We start from the raw sequence: 27,920 nt of genomic DNA, 5'->3' as shown, positions 1-27,920 counted from the left end.
TAGTCATCATGGACAAAGACTCATGCCTTAGGATCTAATAGCCTCACCAATTTCGCCCTCATTGGTCCTGTCTGGGCCATTTTTGGATATCTGGAGGCAGAAACATATCGGTGCAATCCTGGTGTATGGAAACTTATATACACAATTGCAGAAGTGGGATCCAAATCAATACTTCACACGTGGCTTGGTCAGCAAATCCCTCCATGCCTCCTTTTTGATGAAGATGGACTGGGTGGAGGTTTCTTTATTAAAGGAACATAATGTTCAAGATTTCTTTGATGTTTGTGAGACTTTAATAGAACTTTTACCTTGCCACAAATCCTTGCATCACTGCTTTGAATCAACCACATGGTTTCAACAATGGCCGTAGATAGGAGATCCTCCGATATTACCTTAGTTTTCCACTACTGGTTATGTCTGCGACATGGAGACGCAAAGTCAAGCACCATGAAGAGGAGATTCACTACTACTACTTCCACCACAAGCACTGTATTTTTACATGATGGGAGAGAGCAGGTAACATGGGCAATTGCTGTTATTGGCACTTATTTGCCAATATTGCTAAAACTTGCTTCATTGTTCACCAACCTATGGCACAGCAATTTATATTGCTGCATTGACAACAAAAAGGGGATATATAGAATGATTTATCTTTTAGTAGAATCAACCACTTATTACTCTTTACTTTGCTTGTATACTTTGTGTTTTTGTAATTCTAATAAAAATATTCTTAAAAAAATAAAAAGTAAAATCCAGAAATCCATGAGGATCGCACCAGGAAAAATCTATACACATTGTGCTGTGCCTAGTGCAGGGATAGAGGGGTTGGTGCTTGACATGTAGAAGGGGGCAGGCTTGGTTATTGAAATCCGTAGTACGCGGACCGCTTCAGATACTGCAGAGGTCACTTGTTGACAAAGGAAACGTTACCATGCGTTGAATGCAGGAGCCCTGGAACCACCAGAGCCAAGAAGCTACATTAGGAACTTACGGTATATAATTTACTTTATCAAACTGTTTTACCAATTTTTTTTCCCCTTGAAAAACTTATTTAAGAGGTTATGTTCACATTATAAATATTGGATGCGTCAAAATCCACACCAAATCCTCTGGCTTTCCATGTGAAAATTTAAACCTTTTGAATTACAAAAAAGTGAAATCTGATGTAAAAAGAAAAAAAAAAGCAACAGCATAAATTGACATTCTGCAAATGTCAACTCCAAATTTCGAGGCCCATTTACGCTGCAGTTTTTTTTCTGTAGTGCGCAGATAAAAATAGGGACTAAGGACAATGTTCTGCTGTAAAACCTTGGGTCCTGACATTCATGTAAATGTAACTTTACAGTGGCATACCCTAATAGCCGCCTCTTTCCTGAGAATTAAGTCCTTTTATTTTGGAAAAATTGTCCCTTCTTGGAACGGTTTGGGGACCATCACAAAGTACAAGGTGTTGACTTGCTTCCGACAATTGAAAATAAAAACTCTTCCAACGACAGTTTCCATTTCTGACTTACTTTAAAAAAAAAAAAAAGGTTTGTGTCAAAAATTCAAAATTTAGAAAAAAAGTTTTTGTGATCTACAGCTCAGGTGACCATTTTGCAAATGGCAGCACCAACCATTTTAGATGTGCCCAAACAAATATCCAAAGTAATATCCACTTAACAATAACTGATGAGGCTTTTTACTACAAAACAAGAAGCAAAATGTTGAAAACTTACATGGCTGTGGGTCCATGTACTTCCGTGTGCACAACCCACAGGCTTCTCTTACAAGTTCTCAAAACTTGTAAGCCAACTCCGAGGCCCTATGTTCAAGCAATGCATTATGGCCGGCACCCTACGGCCATCAAAGCATCTTTCTCAAAGATTAGCAATCACTTTTATTTGTCAAGTTAGGAAATAGGCAATATGTGAATCTGGTCTTCAAAGGCCTTTGAATTTTCTCGTAGCGAATTATCTTTTTTCGGAGAGATGTGTCATAAACAAAAGGGCTTCCCACCTCCACCCATTAAATAGAGCCAGGTTGTGAATAGTAGAGAATAATACACCAGACAACTCCATCATTTACTTCCATGTAACCAATTCAAGTGAACACAAAAAGCTTCGTAAGGAGGTCCTTCAGGTTGTCTATAAGATCCTCACATTGAAGAGGTTTATATTGTGAGTTCATTTACTCATTTCATTTGTATTCACATTGAGTGGTGGCGTTCTACAAGAGGGTGGTGGCTCGTCACTGAGCATATACCCACGAGAACGTATCTGGCGAGGAACAATCATGTAAACATCAGATATAAGAACTGTTGGGGGCGAACGTCTCTTCATCAATGTGAATGCCCGAGCAGGGACCCCCAACTATGCGCATTCAGAAGGTTTCATAATAATGGACGATCTCTAGGTTATCACAATGTGTCCTTTGTGCATGGCTCTGCTGTTAAATCTACTCATCCTAGACAGATGAAGGACTTGACGAAAAATGGCTGCCTTTGCTGTTTGTAAGAATATCAGTTTATAGACGGATCACATATTCACCACCGCGGGGTAACTAACTTTGTAAAAAAATGAATTCAAGGTGAACAAACACTAGACCACATGTGTAAGAAAGACCAACCAGTCATGAAGGTCTAACATCGTACATGGAGCACATCTGAAGAGCTCACACACAGGGGTCTATTCCCCCCTGGCACTTGTCATTACATACTTCAACCCCAACTCTTCCCTCCAAAAAAAAACCCAAACAAACAAACAATAGAAAAAACAAACTTTGCACGTCTTGTTGTTCTCCCCTTTGTAAATTGGATGGGTGCAAGTTGGACCTCTTTTAACCCACCTTTGGAATATTATACAATACAGTGTGATTAGCTGCAATGAGGATACATTCAAAATACTAAAATCGCCCTTTTTAGCAGCTTTTTTATTTTAAATTGAGCACTTATAGGTGAGGAAATGTCACACTCAGACCTTATTCAGACGTCTGATTTTCTCACCCCCAGAAAAATGGACCGATTATTTGGATCAGACTGTGATCAGAGTTGTCTGAATGTCATCATTTCTTTTCTGACAGTCCATGAAAATCAGAACGGCACTTAGGTTTCATGAGTGAAGTACAATTTTTTCACGGGCTCCTAGACTTGCAGATTTTGATCCGACCCGGAGGTCAAAATCATACAGGTCTCTGCGATTTTCCACTGACTTATCGGCCCATGAAAAATCAAGGACATATCATTTGGTCCCACAGTCATTCATTGGTTGGAGTACTATCCGTAAAAAACATCTAAATGAGTCCTAAGAGAAAGATTCCACCAGGTCTAAAGATGTAGTTGCATTGTATGTGTGGTGCGCCTTCATTTACCACTCACACAATATACTTACCATTACATCAGAAACCAAACAGGTCTGGACCTATAGAGCAGAATTTATTAGGACTGTCATTTCATACTTCAGCCTACAAGTATGTTCACACGAAGCATTTTTTATATTTTTTCCTAGTGAGTGATGCAGACTTTTGGCAGCAGAAAACTGCAGAGGAAATTATCTGCATTTTGGTGCGGTTCTGATGCTTTTATTGGCGCTAAGCAATTCTTATCTCAGTGGGAAAGTGACTGCAGTTAAACGCTTTAAGAACTTTTATTTAAAAAAAAAAAAAAGGCAAATCTCATACATTTTGCTATTGCTATAAAATGGTGCTTCTTTACTATGCGGACTGTTGGTCCGTTAAAGGCCGGTCCGGTTAAATGCTCTGACCACTTCTCTTATCACTTGAAACAAAGAAAAAAAACAAAGTGCAATTTTATGAAACCATAAAAGTGATACATTCCCAATATTTTTTAAGCACAAAAATGGTAAAAAAAACATTGTAGTGCCCTTTTGTGTCTGAAAAAATTGCGCTTCATTTCTACTTATCACAAGCAAAGAAAAAGGAGGGAAAAAAGGCACACAAAAAAAAAGAATTTGGACTTCATAGAAAATGTTACTGTATTTTGGCTGGAGGCCAATCTGTATATGGCCCATACTGAGTTGAATAGGTGCTGCATATACCTTGGCCTCCTAGTGATAGCGGCAGGCAGACCAGAGCTTTCCTAGTGGTGTGGATGAACAGAGGGACAGTGCTATGGATGAACAGTGCTATGGATTAACAGAGGGACAGTGCTATGGATGAACAGTGCTATGGATGAACAGTGCTATGGATGAACAGTGCTATGGATGAACAGTGCTATGGATGAACAGTGCTATGGATGAACAGTGCTATGGATGAACAGTGCTATGGATAAACAGTGCTATGGATGAACAGTGCTCTGGATGAACAGAGGGACAGTGCTATGGATGAACAGAGGGACAGTGCTATGAAATAAAAAAACAAAAACACCATTGTATCCTTTTCAAGAATTTCAACAACTCTCTAAATTTCTGCTTCTGTAAATAGTGGAGAAAATTAAGGTCCACTTTGGCCACAATGAATTGCAGACTGGATCTGTAATACAATCTCCCTTAGCCTGAAAGCCTAGCGTTGAAAATTTAAAAGGGAATCTCGCAGGACGATTTTACTAATCAGACTAGCATTATGTCTGTATAAGTCCTATAACAATACAAATTATAACTAATCTGATGTGCAAAGCTGAGAAATCAAGCCCTGAAACCACATGCAGACGATCCTGGAACTAGCCGCTGAGTGCACTGGCACTCCCCACTGCACTGGCACTCCCCGCCTGCACTGGCACTCCCCGCCTGCACTGGCACTCCCCCTGCACTTTAAGCATTGAAGTCACATGCAAATTAGCCTGGAAGTGCACGGGGAGTGTCGGTGCACTCACTGGTTCCTTCTTTGATGATTTGCGTGTTACTTCAAAGCTTGATTTCTCAGCAATGGCACATGGGGTCGCTGCCATACAGGTTATGATTTTTACTAGAAGAAAGAACCTGGCACTCAACTTAATGCTCGTGAGATTTTAATGGTAGTAGCCAAAAAAACGTTTCGGTCCTATATCTGGACCTTCATCAGTTACGTACTATGATGAAAAAGTGAATGACTGTAGTGTCTGAGACAAGCGGGGATTCCGTGTCTGGACACAAGCACAGCACCTATCAGCGTTAATAAGTCCAATCTGTGTGCCTAAACCTATCTGCGCAAATACCAGACGCAGACCATGCTGTGCCTTATATGACACTACAGTCATTCACTTTTTCATCATAGTACGTAACTGATGAAGGTCCAGATATAGGACCGAAACGTTTTTTTGGCTACTACCATTAAAATCTCACGAGCATTAAGTTGAGTGCCAGGTTCTTTCTTTTAGTATCACATGGTGTGGGAACCTACCTGGGCACCACTAGTAGTAGTGCACACGGCTTTATTTATGATTTTTACTAGGACCTATACCACTGCGTTCAGTAGTAAAATCATCCTGCCTGCAGAACACAGCACAGTACGGAGCTGGGGTAGTTGTCCCCACCTGACACCCTCTTAGTGTGGGATTTTCAGTTATAGGTGGAAAGTCCTGCTATATCCAATGCGACAATCAGGGCAGACCGGCTCACAGAACAGACTCCAATATGACGGACACGACTCCTCTCGGAGTGACATTATTTACAGCCAATTTCCATTTAAAAAGCAGAATAGTGATCGGCCTTACACTTTACATCCCAGAACGTGGCCTGGTACATGAACCTGAGCAGAATGCATTGTGTGCCGCATGAATGGGGCGCTAGCAATGATTTGGGTGCAGGAAAACACTCCAAGAAGTGGATCTAAAGGATTCCATTACTCAGCAGTTCAGCCGCTCCCTCCTGTATGCTCCCCAACATTACGCATTCACGGAGCATTGTTTGACACACTGCCATGTTGATGATATATTGCAACCTACAGCTCAAATAATTCTAGCCATGGATTAACATTTCAGAGGCTGAGCCACAGATTATGTGTGTGGATCTTGAATTTCATCAGCCCCCCTGGCACAATAGGCTTATTCTTCCCATTTTCCTCTATTTTCTCATGAAGGGTCAGGGAAGCTTAGCTTGGCTGTTGCATCCATCTCCTTTCTACCAGATACCTTACCGTCCATACTTCCAGGCACATGCTGCTCCCTGTGTCCCGAATACGCCTGGAAATAGCAATCAAAGGCTGCCATCTGCTGGCCTCCAGCAGGACAACACCGCGGTCCGTTTTAGAATGCTGCGTTTATTTAGAAATTGGCTCATTGCTTTCTTTGGGCTCATTGAGATATCAGATGCTTTTTTTCCACGTGGAAAAAAATGGTCCTAGTTTTACTAGTGATTTTGTTCGGATTTTATCAGGATGCAATCCGCATTTCATCAGTTTTTCATAGTTGAGAAGAAAAAAAAAAAGGTTTTCTACCTTCAACTACCTAGCAGTCGATTTTCTCACTGACCTTGCATTGACAATTTTGATCAACATTTGGACCAATATCGGAAACGTCGCCACAGTTTTGCACAACTCAGTAACAAAAATAAATAAAAAAATTGGACGTGTGAACAGCCCCCCAGACTTCATGAGATATGAGGTCTATCCATGAGAAACACAGCCAGCACGTGCACGCTAAAACAGATCTGAATGTGACCTGAGATGTTGCACGATATTAAGGACTAGCTATTGAACCCGTTCTACGCCCGGGTGGCGAGCATTTATATTGGTATATGGTCTCTATCCTGTCATGAGCTGCTCCATCCTGCATCCCCATCCTGTCATGTGCTGCTCCCGTCCTGCTCCCCCGTTCTGTCATGTGCTGCTCCCATCCTGCGCCCCCATTCTGTCATGTGCTGCCCTATTCTGTCATGTGCTGCTCCCATCCTGCGCCCCCGTTCTGTCATGTGCTGCTCCCATCCTGCGCCCCCATTCTGTCATGTGCTGCCCTATTCTGTCATGTGCTGCTCCCATCCTGCGCCCCCGTTCTGTCATGTGCTGCTCCCATCCTGCGCCCCCGTTCTGTCATGTGCTGCTCCCATCCTGCGCCCCCATTCTGTCATGTGCTGCTCCCATCCTGCGCCCCCGTTCTGTCATGTGCTGCTCCCATCCTGTGCCACCGTTCTGTAATTTGCTGCTCCCATCCATATGCCCCGTACACTGCTCCATAAAGGTTGATGGCCCCCATAAGATGCTCCATATTATATGCCCCGTATGCTGCTCCATAAATGTTGATGGCCCCCATAAGATGCTCCATAGTATATGCCCCCGTACACTGCTCCATAAAGGTTTATGGCCCCCATAACCTGCTCCATAGTATTATATGCCCCGTATGCTGCTGCGATATATAAAAAAAAAAAATAACATACTCACCTATCGTCACTGGGCGCCGAGTGTTGGGGGGCCTGAGCAGGCGGGGACACCGGCGCCCTGTGGGGGTCAGGTGCCGGAGTCGCCGATAGCTCAGGCCCCCGACACTTGCTATAGTCACCTGGCCCTGATCCAGTGCTGCGTGCCGCTCCGTGTTCCGGGTCCTCTGGCTGTGACTGTTCAGTCAGAGGGCGGCGCACATTAAGCGCGTCATCGCGCCCTCTGAACTGTGAACGTCACAGGCAGAGGACCCGGAACACGGAGCCACACGCAGCGCTGGAACGGGACAGACAGGTGAATATAGCTTATACTTACCCTCCTGGCGCATCCCTGCCTCTCCGGTGGAGATCGCGGTGTGCGTTCAGTGCTTACGCATACCGCGATCTCCTGGGTCTCATCATGGCCTCAGGGGCTTGTCCTGGTCTTCCACCATGCTATAGCTTCCAGCACTGCTTATTTACAATAGATATTTTAAAGGGAATCTCTCAGCAGGATTTTACTACATGATCTGAGGGTAGAATGAGGTAGGCACTGAGATACTGATTTCAGCGAAGTGTCACTTCTTAGGCTGTGTGCTGTTTCAATACAATGAAGGGGAGCAATGTGTGGGATACAAGGACGACGGCGGTTTCCCGCGGATGTGCTTCTACGGGTCACGTAAAATGGCCATCGTCCTTGTATCCCACACATTGCTCCTCTGCTGAAGATTTTTTTACAGTTTCAATAAACTACGGATTTTACAGGACGGTGAGTGCCAGCCCACTCTTTCTTTATTCATAGACTTTTGGTGATTTTTTTCTGGATTGAGAGCCTGTACGTCCGGGCATGTGACCCCGCAGCTGGGTTGGTTGATTTGGCGGTGCAGCAGAGCGGATTGTTTGTTTCTTTACTATTGTTATTCTGTAATGTCATTATTGTCTGTACAAGTCCCCTCTAAATTGTAAAGTGCTGCGGAATATCTTGGCGCTATAGACATATAATAATAATAATAATAATAATAATAATAATTTTAAGTCCTGACCCCAAGTACAAGGATCCAACAATACCGAATAGTTGAATGTAATCTGTCATCTACACGTGGTGTGACATCGCTTATGGGTTGATTGTCCATTATGTCCTACAGAAGACATGACTGGGAAGTTAATAAGTATCAGGGCAGGGTCAGAAGACCGTTTTCTCCACATCCCAGAAAAATGGTCTGATGATTCTGATCAGAGTTTGATCAAAGTGACTTCAGTTTTTCTCAGACGTGGAGAGCAAAAAAAAACAACAACGGATTCTCCACCTTCTCCATTCTGTACCTCTGTGAAAATCTTGCATTGCTAATACTGGTCCGACAAGCGGATCAAAATTGGACGCGTCTCGGATTATTTCGGCAGTAAACATATCGGACATGTGCACAGCCCATCGAATGACATATGTACGAGTGCTGTCCATGAAAACTGCGGATAGCACTCATACAAGGAAATGGTTCATGCCCACGAGCCCTTAAGAGTAGTGATGAGCGAATATACTCGTTACTCGAGATTTCTCAAGCATGCTCGGGGTCCTCCGAGTATTTTTTAGTGCTCGGAGATTTAGTTTTCCTCACCTCAGCTGAATGATTTACATCTGTTAGCCAGCATGAGTACATGTGGGGGTTGCCTGGTTGTAGGCAACCCCCACATGTAATCAAGCAGGCTAGTAGCTGTAAATCATTCAGCTGCTACAAGAAAAACTAAATCTCCGAGCACTAAAAAATCCTCGGAGGACCCCCGAGCATGCTCGAGAAATCTCGAGTAACGAGTATATTCGCTCATCACTACTTAAGAGTTCACAGCCGTTAAAGCATGGTCACATGGGGGATTTGTTTCTGGATATTTGCACTGGTATCCACAGCAGAAATCGGAAGCGGACCTTGGCATTTACGAAGCCGGTTTGCGGTTTAAACTGGGCAGGAATCATCTATATTTGAAGGGGCTAAAATTCTGCGTAACCGGCCATGTGAACAGCAACATGGATTTCCTAAATAGAACAATGAAAATTGGTTTGTCGTCAGTTTTCAAATGGATTTCGGTAGAAAAAAAAAAAACCCTTGTTGGGAACAAACCTTCGGAGTCTGGTGAGAATAAAAAAGATTCTTCATGAATGATTCATGGTGACAGCCACTCTGTGTATAAACCCCCAATATCGTGAGACACCGGGTCACATCTTAGTCATAGCAAGGCTAAACATGGCCGCACACAATATAGACATGTGAAAAATTCACATTTTTATCTGGGGGTCTCCGGTACAGACCGGAAAATACTGAAGCCACTGGCCTCCTGACCGAAATAGGTCAGCCTCATATATACCTATGAAGATGTTGAGGTGCGGTCAGAAGACCCACGGCCAGGACCCGAATCATGGCTGTGTGAATGCGCCCTTAAGAAGATGTCGCTGAACAATGATCATTTAAAAAAAATAAATAAAAATAACCAAAGCCAAAATGTATTTAAAAAGGAAGCAAAAGTTTTGCCATTTCCTTCCGTGGAAAAAATAAAGACACCCCTAAGGCTTTGTTCATATGCGAAAGCATGTCTCACGGCTGCTCAACAGCTACAGGACACGCGGGGATTTCCTGTTGGTTAAGCAATCCCTGTCAACCAGCCGTGAGACATGCATCCGTGGGGACCAGACGAAGACATTCGGCTAGCACCCGAGCATGCTCAGATAACACCTTATCCGAGCACGTTCGTTCATCACTAGAGTGCACCTCTTAATGAATTTGGGAATCTTATTCCTGCATGGTCCTCAATTCAGACCGTGGTATGAAATGCAAGTCTCAGGGAATTACGGCCTTTGTAGGTTTAGAACATAATGGAGAAGATTTATCAATACTGTCATTTCGATAGACAGAGCAAACTTAGATTAGACAATCTTAAAATGCACCAAATTTATCAAAGTTGTTCATGATGGTTGATAAACCTGGCTCATGATGAGACTATCTAGTCTAAGTTTTACCCCACCTATTACTTCGCTAACATTGTGCCTGAAATTTGCCAGCATCGCCAACAGTTCTGCGTATTCCAAAGACAGTATCCATAGGAGTAACCACTAGATGGCAACGTATCACGCATGTATAAAGATATACAGTGAAACTAATGATGACCGAACCGAGAGAAAATCAAAGTCCCCAAATTTTCCCTCAAAAATTTGATTTGCGTCAAATAAATTTGCCCTACCAAAAACTCACTAATTGCCTAGAAAATGAGAGAGTGTGAGAAAAAGTGTGAGGCCGGATATTATACATCTGAGGGGTGGGGCGAGGGGTCGGTTATTATACACTGGGAGAGCTAGGGACCGGATGTTATACACTGGTGGGTGAGGGGCCAGATGTTATACAGTACAGACCAAAAGTTTGGACACGCCTTCTCATTTAAAGATTTTTCAGTATTTTCATGACTATGAAAATTGTACATTCACACTGAAGGCATCAAAACTATGAATTAACACATGTGGAATTATATACTTAACAAAAAGTGTGAAACAACTGAAAATATGTCTTATATTCTAGGTTCTTCAAAGTAGCCACTTTTTGCTTTGATGACTGCTTTGCACACTCTTGGCATTCTCTTGATGAACTTCAAGCTACACTGAGGGACGAGGAAACAGATATTATACACCGGGTGGCGAGGGGCCGATTGCTATACACTGGGAGGCCGAGGGGCCGGATGTTATACACTGGGGGGCGAGGGGCCAAATGTTATACACAGATATTACGCACTGGAGGGCAAGAGATCAGATGTTCTACACTGAAGGGGTGAAGGGCTGGATGTTATACACTGGGGGTTGGGGGGGCGAGGGGTCAAATATTGTACATTGGGGTGTGAGGGGCCGGATGTTATACACTGGGGGGCGAGGGGCTGGATGTTATACACTGGGGAGGGGGGGGGGGGCGAGGGGTCAAATATTGTACATTGGGGTGTGAGGGGCTGGATGTTATACACTGGGGGAACGAGGGGCCATATGTTATACACTGGGGGGGAGGGGCTGGATGTTATACACTGGGGGGGCGAGGAGCTGGATGTTATACATTGGGGGGGGAGCGAGGAGCTGAATGTTATACATTGGTGGGACTAAGGGGTGGATGTTATACACTGGGGGGGCGAGGGGCTGGATGTAATACACTGGGGAGACGAGGGGCTGGATGTTATACACCAGGGGTCGAGGGGACAGATAATACATACTGGAGGGCAAGGGATCAGATGTTACACACTGGAGGGCGAGGGGCCGGATGTTATACACTGGGGGGTGAGGGGCCGGATGCATTTTGCAATGAGAAATAAGTATTTGATACTTAGTGGCAAAACCCTTGTTGGCAAGCATAGCAGTCAGACGGTTTGTGGTTGATGATGAGGTGGTGTGCGCACATGTCAGGAGGAATTTTGGTCCACTCCTCTTTGCAGATCATCTCTAAATTATTAAGATTTTGAGGCTGTCGCTTGGCAACTCGGAGTTTCAACTTCCTCCACAAGTTTTCTATGGGATTAAAGTCTGGAGACTGGCTAGGCCACTCCATGATCTTAATGTGCTTCTTTTTGAGATACTCCTTTGTTGCCTTGACTGTATGTTTTGGGTCATTGTCTTGCTGGAAGACCCAACCATTTTCCAATTTTAATGGGGGGGGGAAGGAGGTTGTCACTCAGGATTTTACGGTACATGGCTCCATCCATTCTCCCATTCATGAAGTGAAGCAGTTCTGTGCCCTTAAAAGAGAAACACCCCCAAAATATGTTTCCACCACCATGCTTGACAGTGTGGACAGTGTTCTTTGGGTCACAGGCAGCATTTCTCTTCCTCCAAACACGGTGAGTTGAGTTAATGCCAAAAAGCTCAATTTTTGTGTTATCTGACCACAGCATCTTGTGCAGGGGGACCTTGTGGGCACGGCAGGATTTTAAACCTTTATGGCGTAATGTGTTAGCAATCGTTTTCTTGGTGACTGTGGTCCCTGCTACCTTGAGATCATTAACAAGTTCCCCCCGAGTAGTTTTAGACTGATCTCTCACCTTCCTCATGATCAAGGATACCCCACGAGGTGAGATTTTGCATGATGCCACAGATCAATGTCGATTGACAGTCATTTTGTATTTCTTCCATTTTCTTACTATCGCACCAACAGTTGTCTCCTTCTCACCCAGCGTCTTACTGATGGTTTTGCAGACTGTTCCAGCTTTGTGCAGGTCTATGATCTTGTCCCTGACATCCTTATAAAGCTCTTTGGTCTTGCCCACGTTGTAGGGGTTAGAGTCTGACTGATTAGTTGAGTCTGTGGACAGGAGTCTTTTAGAAAGGTGACTATGTCAGCTGTATTTAATGCAGGTAACAAGTTGATTAGGAGCATCCAACGAGTCTGTAGGAGCCAGAACTCTCAATGGTTGGTAGGGGATCAAATACTTATTTCTCACTGCAAAATGCTAATAAAATTTACATAATTTATACAATGTGATTTTTTGGATTTTATTTTTGATATTCTATCTCTCAATGTTAAAATTAACCTAACGTTAAAATTATAGACTGTTCATGTCTTTGTCAGTGGGAAAACTTACAAAATCAGCAAGGGATCAAATACTTATTTCTTCACTGTAGATACTTGGACTTTGCTTGCAAATATCAGTTTTAAGAATATTTGACTCCATAGTCAGCAGAAAGGTCTGTATAGTTAGAGAAAAAGTCGCTATGCAACTATGCAACTGTAAAACTGGTATGTTGCTTGCAGGTCATGGTGTGCAATTTTGGTCTAAGTGTTTTGTAAAATATGGGAACTCCTAGTCCAGACACCAGCTGCCTGGATTCGAAGTAAAATGCTATAGCTGGGGTCCCATATTGTGCCACAATGCTCCCACTGACATATTAAACAATGGATTCCATAAAAATCTTAAAAGGGAACTTGTCAGATATGATAACTATTCGGCTGCCGTCACACTATCAGTATTTGGTCAGTATTGTACATCAGTATTTGTAAGACAAAACCAGGAGTGGGTGATAAATGCAGAAGTGGTGCATATGTTTCTGTTATACTTTTCCTCTATTTGTTCCACTCCTGGTTTTGGCTTACAAATACTGATGTAAAATACTGACCAAATACTGCTAGTGTGACGGCAGCCTAAAGGTACTGTCACACTAGATGATATCGCTAGCGATCCGTGACGTTGCAGCGTCCTCGCTAGCGATATCGTCCAGTGTGACAGGCAGCAGCGATCAGGCCCCTGCTGGGAGATCGCTGGTCGGGGAAGAAAGTCCAGAACTTTATTTCGTCGCTGGACTCCCCGCAGACATCGCTGGTTCGGCGTGTGTGACACCGATTCAGCGATGTCTTTGCTGGTAACCAGGGTACACATCGGGTAACTAAGCGCAGGGCCGCGCTTAGTAACCCGATGTTTACCCTGGTTACCATCCTAAAAGTAAAAAAACAAACAGTACATACTTACCTACAGCCGTCTGTCCTCCAGCGCTGTGCTCTGCTCTCCTCCTGCTCTGGCTGTGAGCGTCGGTCAGCCGGAAAGCAGAGCGGTGACGTCACCGCTCTGCTTTCTGGCTGCCCGGCGCTCACAGCCAGACCAGAGAAGCAGAGCGCCGAGGACAGACAGCGGTAGGTAAGTATGTAGCGTTTGTTTTTTTACTTTTTAGGATGGTAACCAGGGTAAACATCGGGTTACTAAGCGCGGCCCTGCGCTTAGTTACCCGATGTTTACCCTGGTTACCGGGACCTCGGGATCGTTGGTCGCTGGAGAGCTGTCTGTGTGACAGCTCTCCAGCGACCAAACAGCGACGCTGCAGCGATCCGGATCGTTGTCAGTATCGCTGCAGCGTCGCTATGTGTGACGGTACCTTTAGACTGGAGATAAAGGGCTAATCTGCAGATTAATAGTGTTATGAAGGTGCCCAGCAGCAGTACTGAAGGTGAGGCTCTCGGGAGAAAATTACCTTTATTTCTCCCTGGAGCCGCCGGCTTTCAGTCATGCAGTCATCACTCACAGCACTGAGAGATATGGCAGTAAGCATAACCCAGCACTCTGACTGATAGCTGTCTCTGAACTAATGTACTGCTGAGCCGGCTGTCAGTCATAGTGTTGAGGTGTATCAACAGCAATCTTTCACAGTTTATCCCCGCCTGCATAACTGAAAGCTGGTGGCTCCCAGGAGAAAGAAAGTTAATTTTTCAGTACGGTGGCCGGGCACCTTCATAACCTGAAGTTTAGCCCTATATCTGTATGTTAATAGCGTTATTGGACCTGATAGGTTCCCTTTAAGGATTTGTCAACTTTAATTTAATGAGCATATGGGGAAGCTAAGCAAAAATTTAAAAAAAACAAGAAATAAAATAAAAAAGGGCACTGATAAAAATAATAATTCGTCATCTCAATATCAGAACTAAAAAGCGGTTTTGTCATTATTTGTGTCACAGAACAAACCCACAGGAGACATGGACAGACATTCTACATTATGGAACCGTTACGGACGACATTCATGCTCCGTCCTAAAGCTGCTGTCAGCATCTCATCCATAACATGTGCCAAGAGAAAATCTTCTATTCTCACTGATATTCTTCATCATTGCACAGAATTTGCCAGGGCAAAAATATGGGCACTTATCATTTTTATCCACTAGATGGTGCTGTTATACCATTTAATACATTTTAAGGCGTTTAGTAAAGAATGACAATTACTTTTATAACATATTTTTATATAAAGCCGATATAATACTAGACACAGACTTATCCATGCTCTTCTGAAAAATAAAATAATTATATAAAAAAATAAAAAAAATAAAGCAACTATAGAGAGACTGAATAACCTTATCGTGCAAGTCACAACTAATTTCAAAGAACGGAGGGGCAGCTGTGGTCCCATACTGATCTTATTGTGATGATGTAGACCCTGTTGGATATCCCTTGGCACACGGAAGTGGGTAAATTACTTTTTTATATGGTAAATATATTTTACTTACATTTTCTATTACGAATGTCCATTCTTTGTCTTCAAACTCTTCTGCATGGGGGTCCTAGGAGACAACATTAAGAGCCAAGCGTCAGCACATTATTATAGAGGGATAGCATGGATGTTCCCTTTCTAACTACATTGGACACAGAATGGTGACACATCAGGACAATAAAGCCACAGGGATGAGTTCTGGCGTTACACCCACTATGGGGTCCGGTCCGTACACTCATCCCTTAGAATGGACAGGTTCATATTTTGTAGTACAGTCCCCAAGAACCCCCTCACTTCTCTAGGACTCTAAAGTGGGTTATATGTGCACGTAAACTTACATTTCATTTTCTGATCTGAACACATCAATGCTGAAATCAACAATGGCCAACAAGTAAAATTTTTAATAATGGCTGACCTCTTCTAGAACCAGTCCCGCATTGGTCCACAGGTTGTGACTGCGGATTACAGCTCCACTGAAGTTAATGGGGCTAAGAGGAAAAACCACACAACCTATAGAACGCAATGGTTACCTGAATGAGGGTACACATATCTTTCCCATTGTCATAGATTAACTGGATTTCTATTGAATTGGGCCAAGTATATACAAATTGTCTCTTCAGAGAGGAAGAGGACTAGAACTCTAGCGCCACCTATTGGAAGTAGCAATCCTAACAGTCAATGTCGACAGTTTTTGGTGATTTTTGGAAAAATCACTCAGCCAAACTAGATCTTCACTTTGCACTGACAAGGGGCAGTATACCGAAACACAGTGTCTGCAAATTGAGATTCTGGTTTGGCTTTTATCCTAAGTCATGTGACAAGGCTCGTTAAAGGGTCGACATTGACTGTCAGGATTGCTACTTCCAATAGGTGGCACTAGAGTTCTAGTCCTCTTCCTCCCCGAAGAGACAATTTGCATATTTCCCAGAGGAGCATTGCAACTTCAAGTCTCCTCACCTCGACATGCTTATCATGTCACTCTACGCAAGGAGAAACGATACTTCTTGGAGCCAAGTATATAGATATGTGTGTGTACAGTCTTTAGATTGAAGATATGGTTGCGTCACCCGTCTGAACCGTCTGTGCTCTCGTCTTTGCTTCTCCAGCATCGGAGGAGCGCAGGGGCACTGAGGCTGCCTTAATCTAGTGCACAGCACCTTGCCTTGGAGACCTGCCACCACTGATAGACTGCAGAGGTGGCCGGAGAGCTAGGCAATGAGCAGTAAGGCTACGTTCACATTTGCGTTGTTGGGCGCAGCGTCGGCGACGCAACCCACAACGCATATACACAACGCAGCATTTTGTGACGCATGCGTTGTCATAAAATAGTAAAGATCAGTAAATTCGGCGCAGGGAAAACGCTACAAGTAGCATCGTCTGCGCCCTGTCTTGTGCGTCAAAATGACGCATGCGTCGTAAAACGCATTACAACGCATACCGGCGCATGTTCATGCGCCCCCCCCCCCCCCATGTTAAAGATAGGGGCGCATCACGCATGCGTCGGTATCTGTCGACGACGCTGCGCCCAACAACGCAAATGTGAACGTAGCCTAACCTAAACAATTTTAAATCCCTCTGTTCTTGAGAATGGAGATGATCTTTAATAACGGGTAGATTACAAAGTTGGGCGATTTGACAAACACTTTACAATTCTACTCTCTTAAGAAGTTGAGACAACTCTTTAAAAGAAGTCAAATTCATTTTAGTGCAACCTTTGCAGATCTATTTTAGATACGTCTATGCAAAACGCAAAAAATCTGCGGAACTGCAAAGCTGAAAATCCCCAGAAATGATTGACTTGCTGTGGATTTAAGGGGAATCTGTCAGCAGTATTTCATCCCCCCCAAACTATGGATATGTGCATGCAGCTCTTTCAATGAAAAGGGCAGCAAAACCTTTATAAGGCCATTCTATTCCTCCATTAGTGAGAAATCGGGGTTTGAACTAAAATGAAAATGAGGCGAAGAGCTATTTACAGATCTGATGCCTCTGTCACTCCAACTCTATTTTCCGCCCAACACCTCCTCATCCTACTTGACTGTCGGCTCCTGAAGTCACGCAGCATTAAGGTTGTCAGTCAATCAGGAGGAGGAGGCTTGGAGGGGAATAGAGCTGGAGTGACAGAGGCTTCAGTTCTAGAAATAGCTCTTCGCCTCATTTGTATATTAATCCAAACACTGATTTCTCAGTAACCGAAGAACGGACTGGCCATGTAAAGGTATTACTGGACTTGTCTGCTGTCCTTGTCTGCATGAAAATATAAATAGTTAGGGGTGTGAGATCCTGCTGATACATTCCCTTTAAAATCAGCACCACATGTCCTTTTATCTGTGCCTAAAATTTTTCATAGTGTGTGGATGAGACTTGGTAAAACCAGATACACTTTGCTGCAGCTATAAATGTGTTGCAAACAAGGCATGTGATCATACACGTACAGTACACTTACCTTAAAGAGGGTCACAGTGATTTCAACATTTTCAGGAACAGGCCACACCACAACCCCACGATAGGGGTTCTTTATACCGGGCTGCCAGCTATGTGCCTGCAATGCAACACGACACAGTGTAACTGATTGTACTGTAATAGAAGAAGATACTAAAAAGACAAAGCACACAAACTACATTTCCATAAGATTATATGAAATAATTTGCAGACATAGTCCAGTAAGTAAAGGTTTGCTAAAGTTTATCACAGGAGAGTTGATAAATGTATGATCGTCGTGGATCCAACCACCATGACCTCCACAGATAACACCTAATATCTTTCTCCTTCTCATCACGCTTCCTAAAGCTCAATGTGGACAAAACCCAATTCATCTATAAATGATATCATGTTTTCTCTTGTTCTGCAAGTCCGCTGCCTCGGCATAACCCTCAACTCCGCCCAGTCCTTCAACCAAACTCTTTCCTCTTCTTGCTGCCTTCAACTCAAAAACATTTCTAGAATCCATCAACCCTGAATCTATTAAAATGTTAGTGCATGCCCTCATCATCTCCCACCGAGTCTACTGCAATATCCTCCTCTATGGCCTCGCTGCTAAGACTCTTAACCTCTCCAGTTCGTCATCAATTCTGGTGCTTGACTAATCCACCTCTCTCTTCGCTACTCCTCCACTTCTCCCTTCTGCAAATCCCTTCATTGGCTCCAAATTCCGCAATATATCCAGTTCAAATTACTAACACTGACCTACAAAGTCGTCCATAATCTGTCTGCACTGTATATCCCCAATCTAATCCCCCAATATCTTCCAACATGTAATCTCTGGTCCTCTAAAGACCTCCTCTCCTAAACATTTATACGTTCCTCACCCAGTCACCTCCAAGACTTCTTTCGAGTATTACCCAACCTCTGGATTTCTGTGCCCCATACGATTATCCAAATTATTCGGAACTTTCAGACGGAACTTGGAAACTCATCTTTTCAAGACAGCTTACAACATGCAATGACCCCGCTGCCACCTCATCAAAATCGTAGCTACTGCAAACCCCCAAACTACTGTCTCTTTCCCCAATATCGTACAGACCCTAAGCCAGCAAGGGCCGGATCCTCTTCCCTCTGTAGTAGTTTGTTATTGTTAATTTGTTCATCTTATTTTAACATCCATCTCCTCTCTTCATACAGGTACGAACATCTCTGCTACTCGCTGTTATCTGCCGCCTCTAATCCTGCACCTTTCCCTTTAATGGTACGAACATCTCTGCTACTCGCTGTTATCTGCCGCCTCTAATCCTGCACCTTTCCCTTTAATGTGCCTGTTGACTGTATGCTAAATGCATTTGTTGCATTGTATTACTTACTGCTGTCCATCCATGCTGGGGTCACAGGAGACATTATTGTGTTCAAGGTGTTATAGCAAATGTTTGCAGCCAGGTCTAGTGCCTTTGATCTTGTAACCTCCCCCGGGGTGTTGGCCAATTGCTAATTTATCCCAAATAAGGACCCACAATCCCTCTCACCTGATCCTTTAGTCAGTCCTATAAATTTAGTAGCATCTTAAGGGGTGCACGCGTGTGAGGTCAGGCACGCGCATCCCTGCAGCAAAGCATCACGGCAGCTAAGCATACAGACGCCGCAGTTATTTCAACGGCAGGAGTCACGACCCCACTCTATGTTCTGTTTCTTCTGGGTGTGTCTTCCGAGTAAGCACTTCTTATTACTTGGATCTAGCTTTTTTATTAACCCATCTTACTTCTTTGCCATGTTTACCTGTGCCCCTACATTGTTTGCTCCACTAGTCCTCTCTCTCCTTCGCTATCACAAATCCCAGCACTCCCTAACCTAATAATCATCTCCCCTTCCCTCTTACCTCCCCACCTGTCCTCCCCTGCTGACCTGCTCCTCAACCTCAAATCTGTCCAACAAACACATAAAACAAGTTGCCCACTCTCTTTCTCCCACCTGCTCTCTCTCTCTCCTTCTCCTCACTGCTGGAGACATATCTCCCATCCCTGGACCCCCACATCTCATACCTCCCATTACTACTCCTTCCTATCACTCCCTATCCAACATGAACTTCCGCAATCTTTCCAACATAAAACCCGTGCCCCTGACGCCCACCCCCCCTGCTCCCTCTCTCTGGAGCACTCTGGAATGCCCGCTCAATCTGCAATAAGCTTCATGTGATTCACGACCTTTTTCTCTCCCGCAATCTTGCCTTCCTTGGCCTCACAGAAACATGGCTAACACCCTCTGACACCTCCTCCCCTGCTGCGCTGTGTTACGGAGGCCTCCACTTCACCCACACCCCTCGACCCGGCAACAAACATGGTGGAGGAGTGGGTCTTCTCCTTTCTTCAAACTGCACCTTTAACCCAATCCCACCTCTTCCCTCCCTTATCCTCCCCTCTTTTGAAGTCCATTCTGTCCGCATCTACTCTCCCTCCAACCTCCAAGTGGCCGTCATATACCGACCTCCGGGCCCGGCCACTGCCTTTATTGACCAATTCTCCACCTGGCTTCTTCACTTTCTCTCTGCTGACACTCCCACCATCATCATGGGTGACTTCAACATCCCCATTGATACCCTTCAGTCAACAGCCTCCAAACTTCTGTCCCTTACCTCATCCTTTGGACTTACTCAGTGGTCCTCCGCAGCCACCCACACGGATGGGCATACACTAGACCTGGTATTCACCCGTCTCTGCTCTCTATCTATCTTCACCACCTCCCCTCTCCCTCTATCCGACCACCATCTGCTCACCTTCTCATCACTGTCCTCCTCACCAATCATCCATATCCAGCAACATGCGCACCCACGCAGAAACCTTGCACACCTAGACACCCACACACTCTCTGACTCCATCCTACCACTGGCATCCATATCCTCACTCCACGACACAGACAGTGCTGCTGCTTTCTACAATGCCACTCTCGCATCAGCTATTGACACGGTTGCCCCTCTCGTCCATGGCAGAGCGCGACGTATCAATAGACAACCTTGGCATAATAACACCACCAAAAAGCTAAGGCAAGTGTCCAGGGTTGCGGAGCAGCGTTGGAAGAGAACACACTCGCAAGACGACTTCACTGTATTCAAACAAGCAACACTCGCTTTTAAATCTGCACTCACCTCTGCTAAACAGGCCTACTTCACAACCCTCGTATCTTCCCTATCCCACAACCCCAAACAGTTATTCAAAACATTTAACTCCCTCCTCCGCCCCCCACTGCCCCCTCTAACCTCCCTCATCTCTGCTGAGGACTTTGCCACACACTTTAAAAATAAGATCGACCAGACAAGGCAAGACTTTATTGTTCAACCACCACAACCCCTTTGAATACCAGACCAATGCCCAAACCCCATAACCTCCCTATCCAACATCACTGAAGGGGGACTTAATTGTCTCCTCTCCAAATCCCACCTCACCACCTGTGCGCTCGACCCCATCCCATCCCACCTCCTCCCCAACCTCACCACCACACTTATCCCATCCCTAACCCACCTCTTCAACCTATCGCTAACTTCTGGCACCTTCCGCTCTGCGTTCAAACATGCCACAATCACGCCTATCCTTAAAAAGCCAACCCTCGATCCAACTGCTATGTCCAGCTATCGCCCAATATCGCTGCTCCCATTTGCTTCCAAACTCCTGGAGCAGCACGTCCATGCTGAACTCTCCTCCCACCTCTCATCTAACTTGTTGTACGACAATCTACAATCTGGTTTCCACCCCCATCACTCGACTGAGACTGCCCTGACCAAAATCACTAACGACCTACTTACCGCCAAAGCTACTGGACAATACTCTGTACTCCTCCTTCTAGACCTGTCCTCTGCTTTCGACACAGTTGACCACTGCCTCCTACTGCAGATGCTCTCCTCCTTTGGCATCAAAGACCTCGCCCTATCCTGGATCGCCTCGTACCTTTCCAACCGAACATTCAGCGTCTCCCACTCCCATACTACCTCCTCATCCCACCCTCTCTCTGTTGGAGTCCCCCAAAGCTCTGTTCTAGGACCCCTACTCTTCTCAATCTATACACTTGGCTTGGGACAACTCATAAAGTCCCATGGATTCCAGTACCACCTCTATGCTGACGACACTCAGATCTACCTCTCTGGCCCAGATGTCACCGCTCTGCTGTCCAGAATCCCAGAGTGCCTATCAGCCATATCCTCCTTCTTCTCCTCTCGCTTCCTCAAACTCAATGTGGACAAAACTGAACTCATCATCTTTCCTCCATCCCACAAATCTTCCTTACTTGACCTATCTATCGCAGTCAATGACATCATGCTTTCCCCTGTACCCGAAGTCCGCTGCCTCGGAGTAACCTTCGACTCTGCCCTGTCCTTCAAACCGCACATCCAAGCTCTTTCCACCTCCTGTCGCCTCCAGCTCAAAAATATCTCCAGGATCCGTCCTTTCCTCAACCCTCAATCTACTAAAATGCTTGTGCACGCCCTCATCATTTCCCACCTTGACTACTGCAACATCCTTTTCTGTGGCCTCCCTGCTAACACCCTTGCACCTCTCCAGTCCATCCTTAACTCTGCTGCCCGACTAATCCATCTCTCTCCTCGCTACTCCTCCGCTTCCCCCCTCTGCAAATCTCTTCACTGGCTCCCATTCCCTCAGCGTATCCAGTTCAAATTGCTAATACTGACCTACAAAGCCATCCACAACCTGTCTCCTCCATATATCTCTGAACTAATCTCTCGATATCTTCCCTCACGTGACCTCCGGTCCTCCCAAGACCTCCTTCTCTCCTCCACACTTATTCGCTCCTCATCCAATCGCCTCCAAGACTTCTCCCGAATATCCCCCATCCTCTGGAACTCTCTGCCCCAACACGTCCGACTATCAACCACAGTCGGATCCTTCAGACGGAACCTGAAAACTCATCTCTTCAGGAAAGCCTACAGCCTGCACTGACACCGCTGCTGCCTCATCACTATCGAAGCTACCGCCTCACCAACACCGGAGCTACCGCCTCACCAACACCGGAGCTACCGCCTCACCAACACCGGAGCTACCGCCTCACCAACACCGGAGCTCCTGCAACCCTCAACCTACTGTCTCCTTCCCCATAATCCTGTAGAATGTAAGCCCGCAAGGGCAGGGTCCTCGCCCCTCTGTATCAGTCCGTCATTGTTAGTTTGTTTACTGTATGTGATATTTGTAACTTGTATGTAACCCCTTCTCATGTACAGCACCATGGAATCAATGGTGCTATATAAATAAATAATAATATTTGTATTTTGTGTGAAAACCATTCTCATGTACATCAACATGGAAGCAATGCTGCTCTACAAATAAAAATAAATAATAATATTGTGTAAGGAGGAGTAATGGGCTGAAGAAGATCCAGGAGAGGAGATTGCAACCTAAATATCTATTACTCCCTGTTGGAAGTACAACATCCCCAAAGGGGCCAAGCAATTCTGACCCGTTTTGTTGCTCAGGCTGGTTTATGCAAACTCTTGTCAATCGTAGTAAACTTTTGTGTTAATCATCTCCCCTTGTAGGGGGACAGGACAGGCCATCTCAGCATCTGAATTAATTTTCCATTGTAAACAGCGTGCACTAGAAGCTTTCAAGTGTTTAATGAAAATTTCTTGTAACATCTGTAACAGGTCTCACTCAGGATTTGAACTCAGAATCCGTAACCTGGAAGGTAGAAACCCTAGCAGTGAGCCCCAGGCTGCACGGTCATTAGTAAGAGAATTTTCTCTGCTTGAAGATCTACTTGACTGGGTATTCGTCTTCTTTGCAGGCACAATGTTCTGTTACATAGATAAGTATCTATACAGACACTGTGTGCAGAATTATTAAGCAAGTGACTTTTTTGGACCATATCAGTTTTATGCAGATTTTCCAACCCTAAGCTGCATAAAATTTAATGTTTATTGACTGAAATAGATCAAGTGATGTGCATTTGTGTAATGAGGGAGCTTGTGGACTAAGGATACAACACCCTTTATCAAGCTATGCAAAATTATTAGACATCTTGTTTTACTCAGAAAAAAATGGGCCAAAAAAAGAGAGATTTAACCGAAGTAAAAAACAGTCTTACAGAGGAATGCAGCACTCTTGAAATTGCTAAGAGATTGGAGCTACATCACAGAATCAAAGTTTTTTTGTTTTGCAAATAGTCAACGAGGTCACATAACATGTGCTGAGAAAAAAAGATGCACATTAACTGCAAAACACTGGAAGGAGAATTGTCCTGCTTAAAAGTCATGGGTCTCTTGAAATATTCAGACTATTTCTTGCACCACTGCTTGAAGAAAGCACCTTGTCGAAACTTGGAGTTGGAAGTCAGTTTTGAGTCCATCTTCAACTTGAAAATGTCCAACCAGCTCATATTAAATAAAACCAGGACATAGTAGTGCTCATCACAGATTCAGCCATGAGCCCATCCATCTGGTTTGTTTAGAGTCATTCCCATCTCATCACTCCATAAAACTTTTGAAAAAAAAAAAAAAGAGTCTTCAGCGGCACTGCCCTATTCATTCATGGAGGAGGATAGAGCAGGAGAGCAGCTGTCCGACATTATACGTCTCACACACTGAGAAGCCTGCTCTAAGCTAGTCAAGGCATGTTCCTTTTTCCTTTGTGCATTGCTGTCTACTTATGATTGGTGCTGAAGAAATTAGTTGGCACCAAAATAACAGTCTATTACATTAATTTATTCCCTTAACATACAAGCTATGTGATCTCTACCTCGACCCATGGAAGCGTTGCACTAACGTGAAACAGCTGTTGTTCTCTCTCCCCACACACGCTGCATTCCATGTATGTGTCCCAAAGTATGGAATAAAGGACTTGTATTGTTAAACGGATTAGTGTGTGCCGCTCTTGCTCCTCGCTTTGCATGAACTGCTTATGATTGGTAAGCATCACACAGGGGAAGAAGTACATGCCCTCAGTGAAAACCATCTGGCATCTAATAAGTTAACAACTTGGACTTTAAAAAAAAGTTTTATTCTACTATTTCATCATGTGTCCAGTTCAACATTAAAAAATTGGTAAAAGGTCCTCTTTAAATAAACATCAAAAACCAGTAAATAATATTATATTTAGTATTCCAGTGGTCGTAACAACCTGTACAAAACACAGTCCAGATATTAGTTATGGAGATTGATAAATGGAATAAAAATTGTGCAACAGTTTTTTTAAAATTTCCCTTTGACTTTTTTTTTAGGCTCCCATTTGCATATCGTAAAAAAAGCACTGTGGAGACACAGTATTGTATCTTAATTAACCAGATGGCTATTTTTAGGAAGCCAGAAAGAATAGTTATTTATATGCTGACTTTAGAATTTATGTGCTTCCTTCTGGTTGGTCAAGAAAAGACTTTTGCTTGTGTTAGCCTGTAATATTGACTTGCAAGTTGACATATGATATAACATATTGTGCTCTTATCCTTGATGACTAGTGATGTTTACTGATATGCTAATTATGCATTGTCTAGGCCAGATAGTTTGTTGCTTCGGAAACAGAAGAGGAAAAACTATGCAAATAGATTAATTAATCAAGCAATGCTACTTGATCTCATCTCCATTCTTACCCTTTTGTAAATACTGAATGAAGGACATTTGTTAATTATAAAAAGAGGTTACATGCCTCTATATTGAGAGACAGCGTCAGAAAGAAAGCCAGAGGTTTAGCCAAGACATCCAGGGACTCTACAGGACTGCCTCCAAGACATCATGGCTCAATGACAAGGGACACAGATTTGTCATTCTACAGGATGCCAATCTAGGGGACCTCGGCCCCGGTTGGAAGAATACAGATCTGCTCCATTGATTATCGCTGAACCATGGATACGTTTGGAGAAAGCCAGAATTGGCACCTGCTGGTCGCCTAGCTCCATGGAGATGTTCGGAGAAGCTAGGTTGTGACCCTCCGGTCAACTGGTCTTGAACCTGAATGGACTGTCACCTTCCTAAGCTTGTCATTACCTTCTGTGGGTGCCACAGGTGCGGTAATAGGCCCTGGAAGATGAAGCCAGGTTGTGGCCCTCCGGTCAACTGACCTTGTACCTGAATGGACTGTCATCTTCCTAGGCTTGTCGTTACCTCCTCTCTGTGTATGTACCACAGGTGGAGTAGTCGACCCTGGAGGCTCTGAAGTAACAGCTGCCATTATCCCGGCGAGTCAGCGGAAGGGGGGAAACTCTAATGTATACCATATTGGGGCATTTTGATGGAACTGTTTTATGTGTTATCTGACTGTTTTGTGGTTCTATAAAGCATTGCCACACTGTTTTACCCTCACGCTGTGTTGTCTGAGTAGCATTATGCCCACGATAAAAGGAGAGTGGGCATGCGGTGGTACAACCCCTGCTGGATGTGGTTTCGGCTAGCGGACCGGGGCGCCCGCTGAACCCACGTGTCTCCACAAACACCTAAAAAATATTTCATATAGCAAACTGCATGAAAAAGTTATAGCTCTTATTGATATGAATGTTGGAAAGTGAAAACAAAAATCTTGCTCCGGTCGTCTAATCAAAAGTAAAAAATTTTGATCAGCTAAGACAGAGGTCCCCAACTCCAGTCCTCAAGGCCCACCAACAGGTCATGTTTTCAGGATTTCCTTTGCATTGCACAGGTGATGCAATTATTACCTGGGCAAGACTAAGGAAATCCTGAAAACATGACATGTTGGTGGGCCTTGAGGACTGGAGTTGGGGACCTCTGAGCTAAGAGGTTAAATCACAAACCTTATTAGGGATATGTTAACATGTGAAAACGAAGAGAAGAGTCCACCTTCTAGTTGAATCATGAAAAAATTCAGTTTAATTTGAAAATCTTACAATTCCATACAAACAGGTGGGGGAGCAGGAAAGCAGCACATGGTGACGCGTTTTCAACACATTCTTCCTCAAAGCCTAAACATGCGTCAACAGTTCCAATAGGGTAACGGTCACTTGATATATAAAATAGATGCAAAACAGACAATCACAAACATTAAACACGCAAAAGATACATACAAAAAATACATATCCAGGTGAAATGAAGAAGATCTAATGTAAAACAAAGAATGAAAAAACAAAATCACAATGAGAGAACAACTTAGTAATGACACATAACATTTCGGCATAAACTCAGACCATTGGGAAACCTAGTTCCCAAACTAAATATCCAGAAAGCTTCCAGTGTCAATAATAATCTTCTTATATCACCGCCGTGCGTCGGTGACTTCACTGTTTCAAAACTGAAAGCCCGGAAAGAAGAAAGCTGACCATGACGACAGGTAATAAAATGTTTGGCTGAAGAGAAATATTTCTATTATTAATACTCCTGGCATTAGAATTATCATTTAAATGTTCATTGACACGCATTTTCCTTTTGTGGCTGTTACATACTAATGTAAAGTAAGAAACACAGCAGATACAATAAACAACATTTATAGAATCACAATTAATGTCTTGTTTGATTTGATGGGTTTGCGTATTGACTGCACATTTCATATTGGGTCGCCCCGCACCTGTAAAAACCCTTGTAATTGACTACACCTGTCAGACTTGGTGAAAGGACAATCCCAAAAGAAGGTGCCGTTTTAGCCACTATATGATAACCCGATTTTAACATTTCAGACAAAATTTTGTCCTCATACAGTAATGGTAAAAATTCTACACCAAGATGTTATGATGTTATGTGTCATTACTAATTTGTTCTCTCATTGTCATTTTGTTTTTTTATTATTTGTTTTATATTAAGATCTTAATCACCTAGATATTTTTTTTGTATGTATCTTGAGCATATTTAAGGTTTGTGACTGTTGGTTTTGTATCTATTTTAAATATCAGTGACCGTTACCCTATTGGAACTCTTCACACATGTTCATAGGGATTATGGAACATTTTCCCATCAGGCTTTGAGGAAGAACGAGTCGCCATGTGCTTTCCTACTCCCACACCTATTTGTATGGAATTTCAATATTTCCTAATTAGCGAGGATTTTTTATGATTCACCCATAAGATGGACTCCTTTCTTCGTTTTCATTGCTGCCACGCTGGATATCTTAACATAGTGAACTGGATTTTTTTCTATTTCTATATGTTCACACGTACAGAATTTTTTGGTGAAAATTATAGAAAAACATGGCAACTACATTTTGTGTAGTGTACGTACGCTAACGTTCAAAAGTTTAGGGTCACCCAGACAATTTTGTGTTTTCGATGAAAACTCATACTTTTATTAAGCCCTTAAGCCCCGAGAGTGGTTTGCACGTT

At 43.8% G+C, this 27,920-nt stretch overlaps 1 protein-coding gene across 7 annotated transcripts in view; it reads right to left on the bottom strand.

Moving 5' to 3' along the window:
- EHBP1 (EH domain binding protein 1) overlaps positions 1-27,920 on the bottom strand; it is a 473,001-nt gene that overhangs the window by 336,465 nt on the left and 108,616 nt on the right. For all 7 annotated transcript variants that reach the window (XM_069768694.1, XM_069768687.1, XM_069768690.1 and 4 more), the window contains exons 4-5: positions 17,686-17,781; positions 15,256-15,309 (exon numbers count right to left, since the gene is read on the bottom strand). In XM_069768694.1, coding sequence (XP_069624795.1) covers positions 15,256-15,309; positions 17,686-17,781 — 150 coding nt within the window. The remainder of the gene's footprint in view (positions 1-15,255; positions 15,310-17,685; positions 17,782-27,920) is intronic.

The sequence above is a fragment of the Ranitomeya imitator genome, chromosome 5 (assembly GCF_032444005.1).
Source record: "Ranitomeya imitator isolate aRanImi1 chromosome 5, aRanImi1.pri, whole genome shotgun sequence".
In the NCBI taxonomy this organism is placed as follows: domain Eukaryota; kingdom Metazoa; phylum Chordata; class Amphibia; order Anura; family Dendrobatidae; genus Ranitomeya; species Ranitomeya imitator.
The sequence above is the reverse complement of the archived record's forward strand: the minus strand, read 5'-3'. Positions and strand labels throughout refer to the sequence as shown.